At 48.1% G+C, this 21,517-nt stretch overlaps 2 protein-coding genes and 1 long non-coding RNA gene across 4 annotated transcripts in view; 2 read left to right on the top strand and 1 right to left on the bottom strand.

Annotated features, from left to right (window-relative positions):
* ABI3 (ABI family member 3) overlaps positions 1–17,629 on the bottom strand; it is a 38,779-nt gene extending 21,150 nt beyond the window's left edge. The window contains exon 1 of the mRNA XM_090044690.1: positions 16,020–17,629. Within this exon, the coding sequence (XP_089900816.1) occupies positions 16,020–16,076 (57 nt within the window). The 5' untranslated portion in view covers positions 16,077–17,629. The remainder of the gene's footprint in view (positions 1–16,019) is intronic.
* On the top strand, positions 74–12,757 carry GNGT2 (G protein subunit gamma transducin 2). Of its 2 annotated transcripts, XM_090044687.1 has the most exons (4): positions 103–495; positions 6,420–6,581; positions 8,458–8,547; positions 9,875–12,757. In XM_090044687.1, the coding sequence occupies exons 3-4, from the start codon at positions 8,464–8,466 to the stop codon at positions 9,998–10,000; spliced, it is 210 nt and encodes a 69-aa protein (XP_089900813.1). In that variant the 5' UTR covers positions 103–495; positions 6,420–6,581; positions 8,458–8,463; the 3' UTR covers positions 10,001–12,757. The 2 variants fall into 2 exon arrangements, with proteins under 2 accessions (XP_089900814.1, XP_089900813.1); XM_090044688.1 differs by lacking the exon at positions 6,420–6,581 and having other exon boundaries at positions 74–495.
* LOC149867052 (uncharacterized) lies at positions 14,668–20,566 on the top strand. The gene is made up of 2 exons (XR_016441979.1): positions 14,668–15,018; positions 19,851–20,566. It is a non-coding gene; the product is annotated as an uncharacterized LOC149867052 (long non-coding RNA).
* Positions 20,567–21,517: the final 951 nt, after the last annotated feature.

Below are 21,517 nucleotides of genomic sequence, written 5' to 3'. Positions count from 1 at the left end.
GGGCAAGAGCAATAAGGTCCTGGGTTGCCGAGCACAGTGAGCCCTGAACCATCCTCAGAACCAGCTGGAAATCTCCACCTAGCGCATAAGCAGGCTCAGCCCTGCTCTTTAGACCTTGATTGCACTCCGCACAGAGGGAACTTTATCTAACTGTGTCTTCACCTGACCACAGGCAAGGACTTAGCACACTTTACCTCCAATCTATGCTGTAGCATGGAACACCAGACTCTTGCTCGCTGTGCTGTGCTGTGCTGGCATTGTGTGCCCTTCAGCTGGGGCATCTTCAAGCTTGGGCAAGTCCCCATTGGCACAGAGCCCACTTCACCCCCACAACAGACAATATGAAGGAGGATATAAAAGAAGATTCCCTGAGCAACCAGGAAGGAAGTGAACAGGGACAGTGAAGAGGGAAGTTTGTAAGCAGTTCACTGAGACCAAGAGGAAGAAGGAAAAGAGGAAGAAGAGCCAGGCGCCACCAGATCCTGCTCCTGGAAGGTAAGTGAGCTAGGGCTGTCTGTGCATTTGGTTTGCTGCATGAATGCCACATGCCCTCAGAGGCTGGGGGTGCATGGCGAGCTCCCACAGGCAGCGGCAGTGGCAAGCAGGAAGGTCCCACAGGCAGCCACACCGCTGTCGGCAGCAGCAGGGGGAGGGTGGTGAGCGCCAACCGGCGGTCAGTGATCACTTGCAGACACTGCTGGCAGAGGCGATCACAGACCACCCGCAGTGTCAGCAGCACCTTTTCACAGGGGGTGCACCACCATGCTCAGAGTGTGCATGTGTACCCCCTATGCCAATGCCTTACTGAGTGTTTGTTTGGTAAGCTGTGTGTTTGGGCATGTGGTCTGAGCAGCTGAGAGCACTGCTAGCTGGGGAATTGCTGCCCATGTCTGACAAAAGCCCTAATAAAGCGGGTGGAGGCAGTCAAGGCCTAGGAGGGTATAAAAGTAGACTCCTAAGTGACCAGGGACAGCAAACTGGGCAGTCTGGAAGAAGTTTACTAGGAGCAAAAGGAAAGAGGAAGCAGTACCAGATCTTGCTCTCGGCAGGTAAGTGAGCCAGGGCTGTCTGCATATTTGGTTTGCTGAGTGTTTGTTTGGTGGGCTTTGTGTTTGGGCATACGCCCCGAGCAGCTGGGAGAGCTGCTACCTGGGTAATTGCTGCTTATGTCTGACAAAAGCCCTAGCAAGGGGGTGGAGCCAATCCATGCCCCGAGGGTATAAGAGGAGACTCCCTAGTGAGCAGGTGGGATGGTTCACAGGGTAGTTTGCAAGTCCATTCTTACCTGGCAGGGGAGAAACCATGAGGTGGCTTTCTACCCAGGTTGTTTTACTTACCTGGCAGGGCATCTGCCCTTCTTCTCAGCCTGACCTGGTGTAGTTAGAGAGGGTGAAGCCCTGTCCTCTGTCCCTTGCAAGAGTCTCCAAATGCCTCCAAATGCAAGAATATCAGCTACACATTTTATGGTGATGGGGGATTGCTTTTGGACTTTCCCTCTAGCTTGCTCCTTTGCCCTTTTAGCTAAGGGCAAGTGAGACTAGGGGGCATCTGAACTTCAAGGAACTGGGCTTGCATGTAGAATGCCTGCCATAGATTTGGGCGTATCTGAAGTCCCAGGCAGAAGAGTCTGGGAAGTATTATACGTGCTCGAGGTAGCACCATAAAGACTTGAATGATTGAGCTCTGCTCAGTCGATAGAACTCCAAACTGATTTGGCCCAAAACATGATATTTCAAAAAAAAAAAAATTCAGTTTGCTGCCCCCCTCTTTGAAGGGGAGCCTTTAATTAAGCACTCCCTTTAATTAGGAGTAACTAATTGGTATATATTAAGCATAAGTAGCTAATACTTATCAGTTAGACCAATACTTAAGTTCCTTGTTTAACTGGAGTCCAGAGTGAGGGACAACCTCCTATGGAGTTTACCTGGAAACTCTCTCTTGCCTTCCTTCGCTGTTAGCTTAGTGAGAAGAAGCAGGTTAGCATGCAAAAAGGATCCTCTCAGGACCAAGGAGCAATGACCAGGCTAGCATACAGGAGAGTTTGCTAGGGAAGGTCTGCTTGAGGAGAGAGGTAGGAGCAGAGGTGGTAGATTAAGAAACCCAGAGAAATGGCTGGAGGATGTTGCAATGCTAGAGCCACTGCCACTGCCAGCTCTTCCTTTGCTTGCACCTGTCAGGTATCTGTCCAGGCAGGACTGCTCACAATCAAGGCTTCCACCCAGGTCCTGGTTTGGCACTGCATACACTGTGGTTGCAAACTCCTTCCGGTGACAGCCAGGTGGGGGAGTGCCTGCAATGTAAGCAGTACCTCCTGGTGCTGTCCCTCAGGAAACAGGCAAGAGACATACAGGAGGAGGCAAGCAGGGCGGTGCGAAGCTTTGGGTGGTGATTCAATTCAGAGGAGATTCAGCCAGACTCAGTGGCCAAATCTGTGAATCAGAATCAAATCAGGGGACCAATCTAAAGGTCCAAATCAATTCAAAGCTCTCCAAATCTTCGGCAAAGATTCGGAGAGCTTTGATGATTTGGGCAGTCCCTGGTGGCTGCAGCAGGGAGCTGTAGCTACTCTGAGCTGGTAAGTACTAGGGGTGGGGGAGAGGACCATGGGGGGACCCCTGCCTGCTCCCCCAGCCTCCCCATAGCTGCCCTCACCCACCCCAGCTTGGTACTTTATGAAAAAGCCCCGGTGCTCACTGGGTGCTACCAGGTGGGGGGCAGTTCCCACTGCCCCCAGCTGCATGGGGGAATCTGCATGAGCCCCCTCGCCCCCCCTGCCCCCACGGCTGACCCGCCTGCCGGGGCTCTGGTCCTTTAAGAAAAAAAAAGTGGAGAAAAGCCCAGGGACTCACGGCTCCTGCAGAGACCCCCACACAGCACAGGGCAGCGGGAATCACCCCCAGCCGAAGAAGCGGTGAGTCCCAGGGTTTCTTCAATTTTTTTTTTTTCTCTTAAAGGGCCAGAGTTGGCTCATGCAGGCAACCATGAAGAGACTGTGGGATGGGGTGGGAGGTTCAGGGGCTTGTGCAGAGCACCCCATGTAGTATGGGGCAGTGGGGGGCAGCAGGGATTGCCCCCCACCCAGCAGCACCTGCTGAGCCAGGGCTTTTTTTTCCCCAGGTGCTGAGAGCTGGGGCAGGCAGGGCAGCCATTGCTGGGCTGGGAGAGGGGCGGGGGATGGGCCTGGCCTGGCTGATTCAGCAGCAGCCGAATCGCTGAACTAAATTACTGTTCTCCGAATCTGAAGAGAATACCAGCCACTTCGCACAGGCCTAATGGCAAGGCTCTGAAGCATCCTCTGCCATGAGAACTTCATCAGTTCAGTACTGGAGGATACCTCTAGCACTGAATTGAGGGAGGACTGCCAGAGGCAGTATTAGAAGGGAAGAAGACACAGATTCCCAGAAAGATGGAAGCTGGAAGTTTGTGAGCTCTGGCAGCAAGCAGAAGTCTTCATCTCCACCTGCAGTGGCTTGCCTGGAGAACAGATATGGAGCCCTAGCAACAGAGGAGGAACAGAAACATGCCCCATTGGCCCCATCCCCAAGGTTGGGAGGATTGAAACTAAAGCCCCCGTCATGCCCCAGCCAGCCCCTCTGCAGCATGTTAAGCTGGGTCGGAGGAGACCTGGGCTGGCAAGCTGAGCCCCTGAGGCCCCTGCCAGCTGTTGCTGCTCCAGCCCAGCTCAATGTGCTGCAGTCCCAGACCCACATTCAAACAGCAAGTTCAGGAGCAATCATGCTGGAGCTTATTGCTACATGCTAATAAAACATGTCAATACACCCATTGAGGATTTAATTGGAATCTTCAACTACTTGAAGCGTGGTTACAGTGAAGATGGAGTTAGACTCATCTCAGTGGTGGCAGATGACAGAACAAGGAGCAATGGTCTCAAGTTGCAATGAAGGAAGTTTAAGTTGGATATTAGGAAAACATTTCTCACCAGGAGGGTAGTAAAGTACTGGAGCAATCTACCCAGAGAAGCTGTGGAGTCTCCATCTTTAGAAGCTTTTAAGACATGGCTAGACAAAGCCTTGGCTGGGATGGTATAGTTGGGAATGGCCCTGCTTTGAGTGCGGGGTTTAGATTAGATGACCTCCTGAGGTCCACTCCCTTCCAAACCTAATTTTCTATGATTCTATAAAGTGGTACAGTTCCCACCTTAGCCCTAAGGAGTGAAAATACTACAAGAAAAGGTCTAAGAAGGGTCAAAGCTTCAGGGAGTAAACCAATAATCATGATAAAACAGCCCAGCCTGAGAGCAGCATCCCATGGTGCTAGGTGCTGTACAGACCCTCAGACAGACCATTCCTGTCCCCAAAAGATTGCCAGTTTTTCAAAGCCCTTTTGCAGATGTGGACACCCAGAGGTCCCTGGGGTTGAGGCAAATTTCAGACATTTGAGGCAGATAACTATCATACACTTTCCAGGGGGAGAATGGCTAAGCAGTCACCCAAGGTTGTCCTTTACCTAATAGGCAACTCTCTCTGACCTGACATATATTCTAGAGTCCTCCCTAACATGGTGTGGGCATCTCCTGGCCTGCTAGTTTATGCTCCCAAGGGAGCACGTTGTGCTGTCAAGTAGCCATCTGTGGCTGAAATGTGTGTTCAGAGGCTGGTTTCACAAAGGCGTATAGCCTCCCCTGACAAACTCTATAGCCATGTCACTTGTACCGTTAATCTCCAGCAAGACCAAGAGCCCAGGCAAAAAGTAAAAGCGGTCAGCTCCCTCCCCTGCAACCCCAAGGGCTGGAGCCTTGCTTCCTGCTTCAGCCATGCCTCCAGGGCAGAGTCAGGCCTGGGGTAAGAACAGGGGCAGGCAATTATTTTGGGCAGGCCACTTACTGAGTTTTTGCAAGCCATCGAGGGCCACATGACAGGCAGCCAGGGGCAGATAAATATTAATTTTCTAAATTTTTTTAGGGGCCCTGCAGGCCGATAGAATGGTTGGCAGGCTGCATCTGGCCCGTGGGCTGCATTTTTCCCAACCCTGGGTAAAAAGGTACAATTCTGTTACACTCAGGTTCCACCTTTGGGAAGACCTTTGGCTGAAGAAGTGATACAGATAAGGGAGAGATGGAAGCTGCTGCCAAGGGGCTGATCTGGAAAGGGACCATTTATGTTCATCTCTGACAAGGAGGGCTTCAAAAATACTCCTTGGTGCTAGTCCTAGCTCCATATGCAACTACATTTCTGCCATCACTCCCCCGCTGGCCTTCCCATGGATCATGGAACGTCACTTCCATGAGGTGCTCTCTTCCCTGTTTTTCCCCATCCCGGCTGTCTGAGGGAGAATGAATGCACATACCTAGCCATCTGCTCACATTCAGCCCTCCAGTCAAGTTACACCAGGAGTGAGTTTGGCCCATGATGAACAAATGGAATCAGCTGGAAGGTGGTTAATACTGCAGTTTTCACCATGCACATAAATTCATGGTGAAAACTGCATGGGGGTGGTTACTCCAGGCCAAGGAAGTGCTGGGCTCTGCTGTAACTAAAGAACAGGCCTGAAGGTGATCGCTTCATCTGTATGATTGTGCACATGGGTAGACAGTCCTAATGAAATGGACTGAGCATCCTAGTGTCCAAAGTCCTCCATCTCTGGACCAAACAGAACAATTATTTTTATGACAGCCACCAAATCAACCATCCTCAGCCTGCTGTGGAAGGCCAGTGTTATCATCAGCCATGTGATGTCATTTAACCTTTCTCTTCCTCTGCTGAGACAGACTAGGCAGCCAGTCAATGCCACCTGTAGCTGTGACCATTCTGGGAGGTCAAGCACCTTTGCTATTAGCAACCTCTGGTCATGGGGAACTGGACTTGGTGCATCTATACTGAGGAAGCGTATCCCCTGCAGACATCATGCAGGTGGCTGACAGTGGAGGTGTGAGTGGGTGGCCACCTGAGTATTACTCCGCATTCTGGATGGGTTTTTCTTACCAAGCTAGACCACTGTACTGTCATGGCTACATCATTAGCAGTAGCAGAGCCCGCTAGTTTGAAGCCAATAGAGGGAGGTGTATGCAGATGCAGTATAGACACATCTACCAGCATCAGTTCACTTAAGCATCTGAACAGCAGTGGCTTAAGATGGCCCCAAGAAGCCAGATGGTCTCTCTCCATCAGACTCTGCTCTAAACTGCAAGTCTTGCCTGTCTCCACCAATTACTTTTACCAACCTGGACCAGATCTAACACTGAGTGCATTATCACTGGAAGATCCTCTGAACTCGACTCTGGAGTTTGACTCCCCAGCTTGGAGAGGCTTTCTGGGCTAATTGTAAGCAGGCATTAGTTATCAGCTATGAAATTATTGATCAGCTTTAATTGTACATCTCCCGCTCCCTCCCTGATTACCCCAAGCTTTGAGGTTAATGCATGACACCTGATCAGCTTAACACAGTGAGTCTATTATCAGATTAGGGGGAGTTGAAGACATCTGTTCCCTGGGCCATCTGGTAAATAAGGAGTCTTCAAGTGGAAGCAGCAGGCAAGGGCAGATGATATTCTCTCTGCAACCTGTACTTGTGCATGTCTGGAACCTCTTGGCATTTCGGAAGTAGATGCCCTCATCCTGTAGGTAAGTGCCTTCCCCCTCTTTCAGAATACAGGTGATGTTATTGGGGCATCTGCTGGCCCTACAGGCTCTGTTCTTGCTTCATTTAGAGATGCTTGCTTTTTTGCTGATATGAATTTCAAGGTAGGATGAGTAAGAAACTATCCTAGCTAGAGAGTTTGACTGGATTCATCTGCTGCTCTCTGTAGACTTGAAGAGAAAGAGAGCTGGACTATTCTACTGAAACAGCAGGCGTGGTTTTAGAAAAATTAAGATTACTGCAAATTCTTCTGGTAGCAAAGGCATTAAAATGAATCTATTTGCTTTATACTTAACTATCTTTTAGTGCTCAAATTCCAAACTGCCTCTGATTCTAGATATGTAATTGGATAGTTTGTAGCGTGGGCCAGTGCATTTTGATACTTTGAATAATATTCTAAAAACAATGATTACAGACTTCTGTTTAAAGAGATCCCTCTTCCTCAAGAGATCTCTATAAACTACCTCTAAACCTCAGACCTATTCCACCAACCTTCATTTATACTAATGCCTGTTGATACCAGAAGCCCAGTCAAGTAGTGCTTTTAATAGAGATTTTTGTCATGTGAATGCTTGTTCCTAAAAATGTCCAATCCTTTTCCAAGCCCTAACTTATCCACATGTTTCATCTCTCTTATTCTATTTTCATAGATAGGATTCTGTTTGATATGCATTTGCCTCACACTGCATCTGATCTTTTCTTAGAAATAATACATATCAACTGTGCACTCTAACAATATATTCAGACAGAGCAATTGCATTTTCTCTGGACAGTTCTCAGTACCTAGTTTGTTTTTAATATTCTTATGTTAAGGAAAATTTAGCAACCAAAACATTATATGCAAACCATAAAAGCACTAGATATTGAGTTGGACTTAAACTGAGAAAAGAAGGGAAGAAATTATTGGTGAAATACTCTAATTAGCCACTCCACCAAGCAGCCACACCAGATCCTCAGATTGCCTATTACTTGTTCTGTGATTTATACTAAGGGCCAGGACTCTGGTTCTAATCCTAGCTCTAACACCCACCTGGAGAAAGCCATAAGAACCATCTTGGTACTTCAGGTCACCATATCTGTAAAATAGGGATGATATTTACCTTCTTTACAGGATATTGTGAGGCTTAATTAATTAATGTCTGTAAAGCAGTTTGGGACTCTTGGATGGAGAACAGCAAAGTATTAATACATTTAGCTGGAACTGCATCTCGGTAACGAACCCATTGTGATATCCTTCCTTCAGTATGGAATGCTCAGAGTTCAGAAAAAAACAATCTGCAACAAAACCACTCTCTTAATTGAAGAGACATGGGCAGTACTAAGAAACAGGTTCACTAGTTCTTTTGAAGAGCTACTATACAAATGTTCAGCTGTAGTAAATATTGGAACAGGAGAGCCTAGGAAGGGGTGTCAACCCCTGTACTTCAAGATGTAATCCCACCTCTAGCTCCTGGGGTTCAGAAGGATTTTCTTAGGGGCTAGGATCCCCCATAAGCACCTGCTGCAAATTTTTCCTGCACCTTCTGAAATACCTTGCACTAGTGAGCCAATACTGGACTAGACAGATTACTAGTCTGAACCAACATGGAAATTCCTGTTACCTAAATGGCACAGTTATACCAGCTGAGGATCTAGCCCATCAAGATTTAAAAACAGGTCTCTTTTGTAGGGAATGATGGAAAAAATCATGATGGACATTTCTATGCTGGCTACAAGTGGGCAGGCAGAGACCCTAAATCCTTCCTACTGCCCTGGGCCTCTGACTTCAACAAGTCCTAAAACAAGATGGGCTGATACTGATATTGGTCTGCCTTAGTGAATGTGTGTGGTATAGTGACAGGTCTTTCATTCTGACTGCAGGACTAAATGGCCCAAGATATGACCGAGAAAGAGCTTCGGAAGATGGAACTTGACCAGCTGAAAAAGGAGGTGAAGAATGAAAGACAAATGGTAACTCTTTCTGTTAGTCACACACTGGACAAGTTCAGTGCTGCGGTAACTAGAGATCTTAGTTGACCAGAGTCTCTTCTGACTGCCAACTGAGCACAGTTTGAGTCTGCTGACATAGACTAATGTCACAAGGCACTGGTTGCCCTTGAATCCCTTATGGGAACAGGGTCCTCGGCATCTAGAAGGACTGATCACTTTGTAGGGCGTAGATAAGGCTTGTGTCCTAGCAGTTCTTCATAATGATGGTCTGCACCCATCATGCTAGGATCTTTTGAAAATCTGGCCTGTTGTGTCTCTTTAGGTGCACAAAGGTCCTGACTCCAGTCTGTGCTGAAGCCTTTGGAGTTTTGATATTTGCAAGATCCCTTCATGACCTAATGAACAGCAAGATCAGATTGTAAGGGCAGTATATTTTAGATGCAGTTACAGGCAACCTTGCACTTGACACTTCCTCTGCCCCTCAAAAAATGGTTGCATCATGTATGGGAGACTTCATAAAAATAATTCAGTTGCTCTGTAGCATTGTATAACAACAACATCATATACAGTAAAGGGAAAAATCCTACACTGGCAGGGGTGAGTATAGCTAGGTGGACTAGAGGGGTTGTTCCAATACCCAACAGACTATCAAACTTCAAAACTTTGTGGGCTATCGCATGTGTTTAAGTGGGAAACGTTTAATTGAAAGGGGAGTAAGCACAATCCATGGACTTCTTCTCATGGCCTCACCGGCCATGGTTAGTAAACTAGAGGAATGAAAAATCTTGGCCAATAACCAACATTCACCATACAATTGCTAAGCAGAACTATATTACATTAGCATAGCCTGAGTTTCTAACAACATGGGAGAGGGCATCAGCAGAGACTGCCCTGGCTGTGTAACTAAAATGGTATGGCCAAGGAACTTTTCCCGGTGTTGAACACCCTCTGCTCTGATTAAACTTCATGAGCCATTCAAGCCATCCAGCCATGCTGGATCAAGCTCTGGGCCTCTGGGAAATTCCTGGTGCGGGGCCAAGAAACAGCCTGATTGCAAGAAGTAATTCTTACTGAAAAGCGAGATTGGAGATCCCTATTAAAGCAACAGAGTTCTAATCAATAATGCTAAGAGAAGGATTTAGTGGGGATATAAAGCAACCATAGTTAGACATTAGAGGATGGTCTCTTAATGAGAGGAGTGGGGGGTGGGGCAGATTACTTTTTATCTTCCTCTGAAACATCAGACTATAGCCCCTGTTACAGAAGGGAGCAGGAGACCATAGGTCAGATCTAGTCTGTAATGAGACCTTGCTACCATGACAAAAAAGAGATGCTTCTCTCTCTCCAGATCTCCAAGACGGGCAAAGAGCTCATGGAATACATAGAATCCATGGCAGCGGAAGATCCTCTGTTGAAAGGAATTCCTGAGGACAAGAATCCTTTTAAAGAGAAGGGAGGCTGTATAATAAACTGACCCCCACTGCTCACAGACAAACATGTAACTGCTTCCTCTTGCAAAACCCTGAATGCCAGTATTCTGCCTGTCCCATAACATGATTTTTGCAGGGGTGGAACAGCCTCAGACTGCATTCTCATGAAACATAGCACATTTACAGACCACAAAAAAAAAAAAAAAAAAAACTACTGAAGAAACGCTTACATTTAGCAGTGAGAAGGCAACCTATTTTTACGACGGCCCACCTATTTAATTTCAGCTTGAGATACGCATGCAGAATGGGCTTGAAGAGACCTTCAGGCCTGTAGTCTTAATAGCATTTATTTGACTTTCCTTCCGGTCCTAACTGTAGACTTGAATCCCCAGGTACCAGGTAAAATTCAATCCCCTAACTCAATACATTGCTCTGTGACATTGGGCAGGTCACTTAATCCTTGTGCCTCAGTGTCCCTAACTGTAAAATGGAGATGACAATGCTTGCTTGCCTCTTGTAAACCACATTGAGATGCAGGGTTTAAAAGGCAGTAGGCATTATTATAAATTAATACCAAGAATGTTAAAGGACCTAATACATTTATCTGTTCATAAACCAGGTGGCCAGCTATTCTTGTTCATTTCTTAACAACAACATGTTTAACATAAATCCTATCTCCCCTTCCCAAAGCACTTCAGCTGTCTATACATCCAGTAATACTTGATACAAATACATCATAATTTACCATTTAAATGTTCATGCAATCTTTTCATATACAAGAGGAACAGGGGCAGGGTCTGTGAAAAAGGTCATTAGAAGTCAACTTTGACCATAATGGGAAAATGGAACTATGATGGGGAAGGTTGCAGGCAATTCCCCATGCTGGTTGTGAACTAGATCTCACTGACAATCATTGCAATGGCATGGCTTTCTGCCTGCCTGAAACATGGCTGTAAGACTCTTATGTGTTAAGTAGAAGAGAATCAGAATTTGTGGTAGAGGCAATACCTTTTATTAGACCACCTAGATTTTTTTTTCAAAAATAGTTCTTTAATTGCAAGCTTTTGGGCACAAACACCCTTCTTCAGGCATAGGAGAAAAGATTGGAAAAGTTCTCCTGGATAGAAATGAAAATTCATATTTCATAGGAGAATTGAAGGTGTGGTAAAATCTCCTGTTTGGAACAGTTCGTTTTATATCCAGATTTTGTGTTTGGTGGCTCACAAGCTCTTGGAGTGGCACAAGAAAGGAACAAGGCTTGCTGCCCTCTTTGGCTGCATCTGGGTCAAGTTTTATCCCATCTGATGTTTAGCAAATTCCTCGTACAGTTAGGGACAGTAGCAGGGAACAAAGGTTGGCTTCCAATGACCTCTTCCACAGACCCTGACCCTGGTCCTCTTGTATTTGAAAAGATTGCATGAAATTTAAATGGTAAATGATGATGTATTTGTATCAAGTATTACTGGATGTGGATGTATAGAGTTGGTGTTGGGGGCTGGCTGGAATTAGGGCAGGTTGGGCCATTTTACCACTGCCACGGTTTTTCACACCATGCCTGTGTTGGTTACAGCCAGAGTCCTCTGCTCCTGAGTTAGCACTTGGATTAACGCTGCCGAGGGGCTGGGGAAGACAGCAAGGATCAGACCCTTGGAAATGAGACGTGACCTAGAGGAGAGGGTCTCCACCCACTCAGGCCTTCTCCCTTCCTTTTTCCAGGGGAGTAGTAATCTGGAGTCATTACTCCCTTTACCATGGGAAGGCTTGGCTTGGCTTGGCTTGTATGCAGGATCAGCTGCTCCACACTTAGCTGGCAGCACGGTAGAAAAGTCAAGCACTGAATGACATTCCTGATCCTAAAGGAGATTTCCGAGGCCTTGCCAGGGTGGCATGGATGTTGGCTCTGCCGTTTTCCTAGGCCCTTACCTGATGTCATTCATCTAGTCAACCCTGCAGCTCCGACAGAAGCTTCCCAGAACAGTTGGTGTGACTGTGGGTACCTATGTTTATTTCTGACAAGCCCCCAAGGACGAGTCACTGGCCAACTGAACAGTTTGTACTGAAAAATAAGACAGCCAGGAATCCTGGCTTCCTGTCTACTCACCACACTTCCCCTTTGAGTCAGACAGGCAGTCGAGACGGTGACACAGACCCCAGCTACAGCCTACAATGTCTTTGCAAAGGTCTCTCCTATAGCAACTGTTACGAAACCCATTACTTCAGAGGTACAAATGACCTGATTTAAGTCGTGTGCATAACACTGTAAGACTCAGAAGGAGCAGAGACAATGCATGTGTTTTCAGTGAAGGAATGATCCATAGGCCTATGATAGCAATGTTTGGGAAGAAGCAGCAGGGGTATATTTTAGGTGCCAGTAGCAAAGATTGTGTGGCAATTGTCCTTGTGCTGATCCTTCTCATCCATTAGCAGCAAAGCAGAAGTTATATTAGAAGTGGCTTTCGTAGTGCTAGTCTTAGCAAATCCTTGTACACCTTGCATGACTGCTCTCTGCTAAGCCACCACTTGCTCCTATTTAAGGCTCAGTCCTGCCCTGTGCTGCACCTCAGAGAAGGTGAGGCTGCTCAGCATTTCTCAGAATCAGGCCCCAAATGCATCACCAAGGAGCCTAGCTCCCCTAGAAGATAGGAATGATGATGCACTAGTATTGCAGAGACAAGTTGGGGTTTATGCCATTTCTCTGCAACCAGCAGCTCTGTTTGCTGTGCATTGTCAGTAATTAGCCAAAGCTGTTTTGTTACCTCCCTTGTAGCTTATAAATAAAACCGCACTGTGAATATTTTAAACGTTGCCTCTGTCTTTCTTTGGGTGATGGTGGCTGTTTCGAGAAGCTAATTTTACAGCTGGGAGCACAGGACACTCAGCTCAGTTAACCTGACGTGGGAAGAGGACAGGGGATGGGCCAAACCCAGCCTTTCCTCCAGAGAGACGCACTGAAACGAATGGAAATTTTGCCAGAGCAAGGATTAGCGAGGTTCAGCCTCCCTGTTGGCACTGAAGGGCAAGCAGTTGACATCTTCTACAATAGGCAGGCACAATATGCTGCTTTCTAATCAAGGTTGAAAGCAAGACCTAGTTCCTCCTGCCCCTCCCCTCAGCTTTTAACAGAAGAGGCCTCCATTTTATCAAGACCAGCCACCCTCTCCTTCACAAAAAATTAAACTTGCCCACTGTCAGATTAAAGCTTTGCTCTTCATCTCTGCTTCTAATCCAAGAGGAAGAGAAATCAAATATACCTAGGTTTTACTGTTCTCAAAGAAGATTGACCTATTAATCAAAGCTAAACTCCTTGCAACCTGCGTCAGAGTGAAATAATCAGTCTTAAAAGGATTTAGGTTTCTGGGACTTTCCTGTTTGCCTGGCATCTGGACTGGGCAAGGATTTAACAACAGTGGAGGAAGCGAGGGTACAACCAGCTATTTGAAGTTTGCAGAGGTGCTGATCGACTTGTGCCAGCAAAGTCCACAGTAACTCCTGGCCACTGCCAAGCAACACAGCCCTGATGCATGGAGTCTGCCTGCCTTGCAGGAACACGGCAGTCTGCAGGGCAGCACTCTCCCACATGGCCAACGGGATTTTGAACAGCCAGAACCATGTGCACTATATGATCACAGACACAGCAGGCAGTAGGCTCTGTAGATGCAATCTATTAAGCAAGCTATTAACACTGTAGATGATAAAAGCCACCCTTCCAGGCTGAAACACAACATGCTGCTTATCAAGATGTTACCATATGTCCAGCATGGCACAGCCCTATTTATACCCATGGCCATTATGAAACAGGCAGGTGCACAGTTGTGTTTGTTGCAGAGTACCGAGGTAAAATACTCTGCAACAAACAACATATTGATCTTGTGTCAATATGAACATCAGTTGAAGCCAGGAGGCCTGTTCTACCTCTGTAGGAGAATGCCTGACTTGGGCAACATTGCCAGGCATCAAGAACCAGCCAGGTACACACTGGGCGCATCAACGTGCATTTAAGCATAACTAAATGTAATGCTGTAGGGGAAATTGGATCAGCTAGTGCGTAGCACCCAAACGCCGAAGGGTGTGCTCGTACGCCGAAGAGCACTGATCTCGTCCCTTTTGCTGGGCTCGTTCCTAGCCGCGATCAATTAGGCAGAGAACAAGGGAGTGTCGGCAAGATGATTTATGTCTCTGCAGAGGGGTCACTCAGTGCCCAGTAGACAAAGAGCTCCACTGAACTGAGTTCGGTAGCACCTTTTATGCAAATATAGGCATACATAGGCGTATATGCGTGCATATCTTTGGGAAATTTCCACTCACCTTGGGTTTTTCCACTTGAGGTCACAAGGTTGCTGCAAAACAAGCTCTAACTGGTTCAAACCGGTGGTGACCAGCTTTGTGAATCTGTTAGCTGGCCATCTTGCGCACACGTTCTCATGCACTTTGCTCCTCCACAAAACCCGCATAACAAGCTTTCTCTTACAAATGTGCATTAAGATAGTACACATTAAGCAATGTTTGGCAAATGCCTACGTATGCAGGGACTTGGCACTAAAGTTAGTGCCAAGTCCTGCAGCCCTGCCATGTGCCCCTGTAGAAATTTTACTAGCAAGATCGTAAATAATAGTGTAGCAGTTAAACTTCTACAGCAGACTCAGCCTCCAAGGACAGGCTGATAAGACTCTGCAATGAACGAATCCTAGTCACTTTGAAGTCTGAAGTAAGTTTCCTCCCTATTAGTTACCATTTCAAAACAAACATGTAGCCAAAAACCAGTTTTGAAATAATTAAGAGTTTTCCCACACTGACCTGATATTCACAGTGGAAAATTCCCACCTGCGCGCGCATCTTGTCTGTAAACTATAAATCACCTCTAACAGTTTTATTTGGGGCCTCTGAGTTCGCTCAGGGTGCCCAGCATGCTGAATACATTTTGAGACAGACAGCGACTCTGTGTCTTTGGGAACAGCTCCGCAAGGGGTCATGAACTCCTCAACAATTTTGGCGACCCAGATGGGACCCCTTGTGTGCTGACCCGGCTGCTTGTCATCCGGACCAGCCTTCCCAGCCAGCATAGGTGAGTTTGTCACCATTCGGAGGGCTTGGTCCGGGCGTCAGGAAAGTGGGGCCCGCCGTGGGGGGTAGCTGTTCCCAGGAATTTATAGACCAGAGTGCTTAAGTCTCGGGATGACGGGACAATCGGCTTCAAACGTCCCACCGGGATCTCCTTTAGGGAGGCTTCTCCAGGTTTGGGGAGAAGGGAATCTGCCGGTGCAGTCTGGCATGGGCAGGAAGCGCGCTTGTATTTTGTGTACACAGGAGTGGCCTGTCTTAACTCAACAAGGTGCTCCAGATAAACAGTGGCCGAAATTTGTCTCATTTGATCGGTCTCGTTTGGCATTCCTTCGAATGGAATTGGTAGCTTTAAAACTCAACAGATGGATTATTGGTACCTGTAGGCTGAATTGGCCGAAAAAGCCCCAAAACCGGTTCTTTACTCTACCACTCCACCTCCTTTTCTTCGGTCTGAACCCGGAGCTGGGGTCCTGTGGGGGAGGCATTTCCACCCAGCCAGGGGAAGGAACACCCGAATGCGGTGGTTCAGGCTCCTTTGCGAACCTAGCCGGTCCTGTTTGTGGATGGCGGGGGCAGCTTCCAGGTTCGCCCTACTCTAATTCATGTGCCTTTCACTTGAGGGGACCTCCTCATTTTGCAATAACAAACCCCCTCTTTTCGGGAAAAACCTGATGAAGTAGGACGGACTATTCGGCGCATAGTCCATACTTATGACCCTTCTTGGTCAGACATGCAGGAACTCATGGATACCCTGCTGACCCCAGACGAGCGGGCTAAAGTTTTAAACTGTGCCAGGGCTGTTGCCTCAGCAGCAAACAGAGATCCTTGGCCTTCTAATGAACCTAATTGGGATTACAACACCCCCGGGGGAAGGGCATCCCTGAGGGAAGCCCGGAAAGATTTACTAGCAGGCTTTGATGAAGCGAGTAAAAAGCCTGTGAATTGGGGAAAATGCCATACATGCAAACAGGGACCTGAGGAGCATCCGGATGCCTTCTTTACCTGTTGTGTGAGGCAGCCAAGACATACGTTCATCTTGATGTAGATAAACCACAGCATGTGCCTTCGCTGGTATCAGCCTTTGTAAACCAGAGTGCTCCCAATATCAAGGAGCATTTCTGCAAGTATACTCCAGGGTGGGAAGGAAAGAGCATGTTAGAGATAAGAAACATAGCAAGCTATGTGTTTGATGGGAGAAAGGAGAGGGAAAGGAAGAAGGAGAGAAAGGAAGATTTTAAGCTAGTAGCTGCAATGGTTGAGGGAACTGTGCACAGCATGTCAGGAAGAGGACGGAACAGGGGAAGGGGCCAGGGAGGGTTTCAATGAAGGGGATTAGGTCAGAGAAACTAGGGTGAGGGGTGGTCCACAGTTCAAAGGGCCAGTGAAGTATGTTAGTACTGTAAACAACCTGGACACTTCAAATGAGTGTCCCCAGAGGAAGGGGATGAACATCGCAGCCATCTCAGAACGGGGGCCCCCTCCGGACCAGTGATGCGAGGAGTGGGTGTCAAAAACTACTCACAGGAAAGAAGGACTCAATGACCCAACTGACCACCCTCACCTAGTCTGCCCTGCGGTAACTATAAATTGCAATAAGAGCAACCCTGTTGCCTCAATTCAGGTAGGAGAACAACGATATGAGTGTTTAATTGACACCGGCACTACTATGTCTATGTTATCTACAACTCCTGAGCGTGCAGGTCTAATTGAGGAAGGAACGGAGAATGTGATGGGAGTGGGGGGGATTGTTCAAAACTAGCAGAAGTGCCCCTACTCGAGTCCAAGAGGGACCCTTGTCGTGTGAACACTCCTTTTTGTTGTCTGCCCGTGCTCCTATGAATTTATTAGGACGGGACTTACTGTGTAAGCTGAGGGTCACTCTACACTGTAGTCTGGAGGGAGTAACTTCAGAATTACCAATTGACAAACTGCCTTTATTTCGCCAGGGCATTGGCCTTGTGGGGGCGGGAAGAGAAATTTACCGGTGGAACTATAACGATTGCCAGCCACATTGTGGGGCTGGGAGTCCACCAATGTAGGACTGCTGAAGTCTGCCACTCCAGTTGTTATTCAAAGCAAGGGGGGAGTCCCGCCTTGCGTGCCTCAGTACCCGCTGAATAAAGAAGCAGAAGAAGGTTTGCAGCCCCTTATAGATTAATACATCAGGAAAGGGATTTTAGTGGAGTGTCAGTCTCTTTGCAATACCCCCGTGTTACCAGTCAGGAAACCTAAATTAGGAAAGGATGGCAAGCCTGTTTATCGTTTTGTACAAGACTTACGTGCTATAAATGATTGTGTGATTCCCAGAGCTGCTGTAGTTCCTAACCCTGCCACTATTGTTACCTCCATCCCATGGTGGGCCACTCGATTCACAGTAATTGATTTGTGTGCTGCCTTCTTTTCAATCCCAGTTGCAGCCCAGTCTCAATACCTTTTTGCCTTCACTTGGAAGAGAAAAAAACATTTAACCTGGACACAACTTCCCCAAGGATACACCGAGAGTCCTACTATCTTCAGCCAAATCCTGACAAGAGACTTACGAGGTATCATACTTACCTCGGATACAGTGCTTGTACAGTATGTAGATGACCTACTACTAGCATCACGGACTCAGGTGAGCTGCCGGACCGACACTTTAAGACTATTAGAAGGATTAGCTGAAAGAGGACATAAAGTATCCCCAGGAAAATTACAATATTGCCAAAAGAAGGTTACATACCTGGGGCATGTGATCTCAGAGGGACTGCAGGAATTGTCTGATGAAAGGGTAAAGGCTATAAAAGACTTGCCAAAGCCCACCACTAAGAGTCATATGCGAGCCTTTTTAGGAGCGGCTGGATTTTGCCGCCGGTGGATCCCCGCTTACGGAGAGATGGTTAAGCCTCTGGTAGAGACCACTCGGAAGGGAGAACCTGAAGTGGTTCACTGGACCCCCGAGTTAGACCATGGTTTTCACCAAGTTAAACACCAGCTATCACAAGCCCCTGCTCTAGGACTCCCCAACTACGAGAAGCCGTTTGTGTTGTTTGTCCACAAGAGATGGGGAGTAGCTTCACGAGTCCTAACCCAGAAACTGGGACCTCAGCTACGCCCGATCGCTCATTGCTCTGCCACCTTAGATCCAGTGGCAAAAGAGGTAGTCAGCCGTCTGCGCGCTGGTGCAGCGGCAGCACTGCTTGTTGAGCGATCAAAAGAGCTAGTCATGGGGTACCCCCTCGAAGTCAGGGTTCCTCATGAAATTGAAGCCCTAATGACTAAAGAAAAGACTCAAGCCTTCTCTCACCAGTGTTTAGCCTGGTATGAAGTGACTCTGCTAGCTGCCGAAAACGTGCGCATCTCACGCTGTACTAGCCTCAACCCGGCCTCACTTTTGCCTCATCCCGAGGATGGAGAGCCACATCACGACTGCTGCACCGTCGTTCGTATGATGGAAAAGCCCCGAGACGACCTCACTGATGTGCCCCTGAACAATCCTGACTTAGTCTTCTGTGTAGATGGGTCCTCCTACATAGAAGCTGGAGTTCGTCGGACTGGGTATGCGGTCATCACTGACTTCAACATCGTTGAAGCTAAGCCCTTATCTCCCCGGCTAAGTGCACAAGCAGCTGAACTGATTACTTTAACTCGTGCATGTAAACTGGCAACCGGGATGACTTTAAATGTATACACTGACAGTCGGTATGCGTTTGGAATTTGCCACTCCACTGGGCAATTATGGAAACAGCAAGGCTTCATTACTTCTTCCTGAGCAAAGATTGCAAACTCCACTCAGGTTTCTGAGCTCCTGGAAGCCATCCAAAAACCCAGACAGATAGCTGTAATACATGTCGCCGCACACACCGGCGGGAGCACGCCTGAGGCTAAAGGAAATGAGCAGGTGGATGCTGCTGCCAAAGCTGCTGCTCAGCAACCCCTAAGTCTCAACGCCTTTGCTCCTGTGTGGAAGACACCCAGAGCCTTGGAAGGATATGAGCAAGCATGCAAAGGAGAAGAAGACTGGAAACGTCTCTATGGGGCTTATTCAAAAGATAGACTGTGGTACACTAGCAATGACCACTCCATCTTGCCTAAAACGTTACAGCGGCCCCTGTGCCAAATAGTCCATGGGCAAGGTCATTATGGGGCAACTGCCATAGCTGAAACCATTCTCCGAGTTTGTTTTTTCCCTGGGATCCATGCAGTGGCTAAACAAGTGACCAACGGTCTGCTCCACTTGCCCAGCGTTCAACTCTGGCCCAGAGAGAAAAGCCCCACCTGGGGGCCGACCTTGGGCATATCAACCATTTGAGAGACTGCAAATAGACTTCATCAAACTTCCCAGGTGCCAAAGATACAGATATGCCTTAGTAGTGCAAGATCAGCTCACCCATTGGGTGGAGGCGTTTCCTGCCACCCATGCCTCTCATCAGCAAGTCGCTCATGCACTTCTAAAGGACATTATTCCCCGGTTTGGCATACCTCAAGTCATTGACTCAAATCAAGGAGGTCGCTTCACCTCCCAGGTCTTACAAACAACTTACACATGGTCGGGAATCACTAGGCAGCTTCACACCCCTTATCACCCTCAGTCATCTGGAGGGGTGGAAAGGGCAAATCAGACTCTAAAAACCCTTCTAGGCAAAGTATGTTCAGAAACTTAGCTTAAGTGGCCCGAGGCATTGCCCCTTGCACTGTTTGCTATGTGAAACGAGCCTAGAGCTGATGTTAAGATATCTCCCTATCATCCAGCTTTTGTTTGGTCATCCACCCCCCATTACCTGTGGTTTCCTTCCTCCAAATACAGGATTGCTAGCCGGGGATGAAAATTTAACCCATTATGTGATTTCTTTGCAGAAGCAGCTTGCTTCTTTACAGCGCCATGCTGCTGTTCAACAACCTGTACCCTTCGATTGCGAGATACACCCCTTCAGTCCCGGTGACTACGTGTGGGTCCGTGTTCTGCGATGGAAAAGTTGCCTAGAGCCAACGTGGGAAGGACCATACCAAGTCCTACTAACCACCCACTCCGCAATCAAAATCGCCGAAAGCAATTCGTGGATCCATCACACACACGTGAAACCTGCAGTGTTTACCCCAATGAAACCTCATTGTGTACCTCCCCTTTGGCTGCAGAAATCCAACAATCAATGGACAATATATGCCAAATTTAGTAGAAAGTGATCTCGGCCTTTGAAGGCCAGGATCAAAGTGGGGAATTGTAGAAATGTTACTAACAAGATTGTAAATAATAGTGTAGCAGTTAAACTTCTACAGCAGACTCAGCCTCCAAGGACAGGCTGATCAGACTCTGCAATGAATGAATCCTAGTCACTTTGAAGTCTGAAGTAAGTTTTCTCCCTATTAGTTACCATTTCAAAACAAACATGTAGCCATAAACCAGTTTTGAAATAATTAAGAGTTTTCCCACACTGACCTGATATTCACAGTGGAAAATTCCCACCTGTGCACGCATCTTGCCTGTAAACTATAAATCGCCTCTAACAGTTTTATTCGGGGCCTCTGAGTTCGCTCAGGGTGCCCAGCATGCTGAATACATTTTGAGACAGCGACTCTGTGTCTTTGGGAACAGCTCTGCAAGGGGTCACGAACTCCTCAACACCCTTAGTGCAGCAACCTGTGGCACATGTGCTGAGCACGGCATGCGAGGCCATTTTGCTCAGCATAGCACCACCAGCCTGGGTTTTAGGTAGCTGCTGCCAGCCACGAAGCCCAGGCTGCTCCCAGCAGGTGGCTGGGCAGCTGCAAGTCCTGCTGCAAGCTGACCAGGCTCCATGGTTGGCAGCAGCTACCCAAAGCCTGGGTCAGTTGCGGGCAGGAGGCTGCAAACATCTGCTCCAGGGTCCAGCATTAGCTCCATACTGGCAGGTGCATGCGTACCTCGGAGCAGAGAGTGGGGAAGTGGCCTGAGGCAGCGTAACCATGGCTTCTCCCCCACTGCTGGCACAGAGCCGATGACTGGGCTCTGGAGCCCGGCACAGATGTTTGTAGCCAGCCTCAGCTGTGGGCAGCTGCAGCAGGCAGTGGGCAGGCTGCAAACAGCTACGCCAGGCTCCACAGCCCTGGCATCAGCTGCATGCTGGTGGTGACTGCACATGCACCTCAGAGTGGACAGCAGGAGGGCTGTGCTGCCTCAGGCCCTATCCCCACCGTCTGCTCCAAGGTGCACGTGCACCCACCAGTGTGGAGCTGATGCCAGAGCCTGGAGCAGCTGTTTGCAGCCTCCCAGTTGCAGCCAGCCCAGGCTCTGGTAGCTGCTGCCAACCGTGGAGCTCGGGCTGCTTGCAGCAGGGCTTATAGCTGAGCCTGCCTGACTCCCACCTGCTCTGAGCCCAGCCCCCCACCAGGATGAGGCTGGAGTTGCCCCTTGCCAGGAGCACCACACCTTCTGTAGGCTTAGCTGAGTGGGGAGGGTGGTTGGGCAGGCTCTGGGCCAGGGCCTCAGCCACCTGTGCTGCAGCCTGGGGGCTGGCTCCCTGGGGAAGCACAGGGGCTCTGGCGGG

The sequence above is a fragment of the Crocodylus siamensis genome, chromosome 4, assembly GCF_052110815.1.
Source record: "Crocodylus siamensis isolate JL-2025a chromosome 4, ASM5211081v1, whole genome shotgun sequence".
Classification (NCBI taxonomy): Eukaryota; Metazoa; Chordata; order Crocodylia; family Crocodylidae; genus Crocodylus; species Crocodylus siamensis.
The sequence above is the reverse complement of the archived record's forward strand: the minus strand, read 5'-3'. Positions and strand labels throughout refer to the sequence as shown.

Bases quoted from the DNA above. Each gene is read 5' to 3' on its own strand.
- GNGT2 (XM_090044688.1), top strand. From the start codon at position 8,464: ATGGCCCAAGATATGACCGAGAAAGAGCTTCGGAAGATGGAACTTGAC. The intron at 8,548-9,874 runs GTAACTCTTTCT...CTCTCTCTCCAG, and splicing joins TGAAGAATGAAAGACAAATG to ATCTCCAAGACGGGCAAAGA.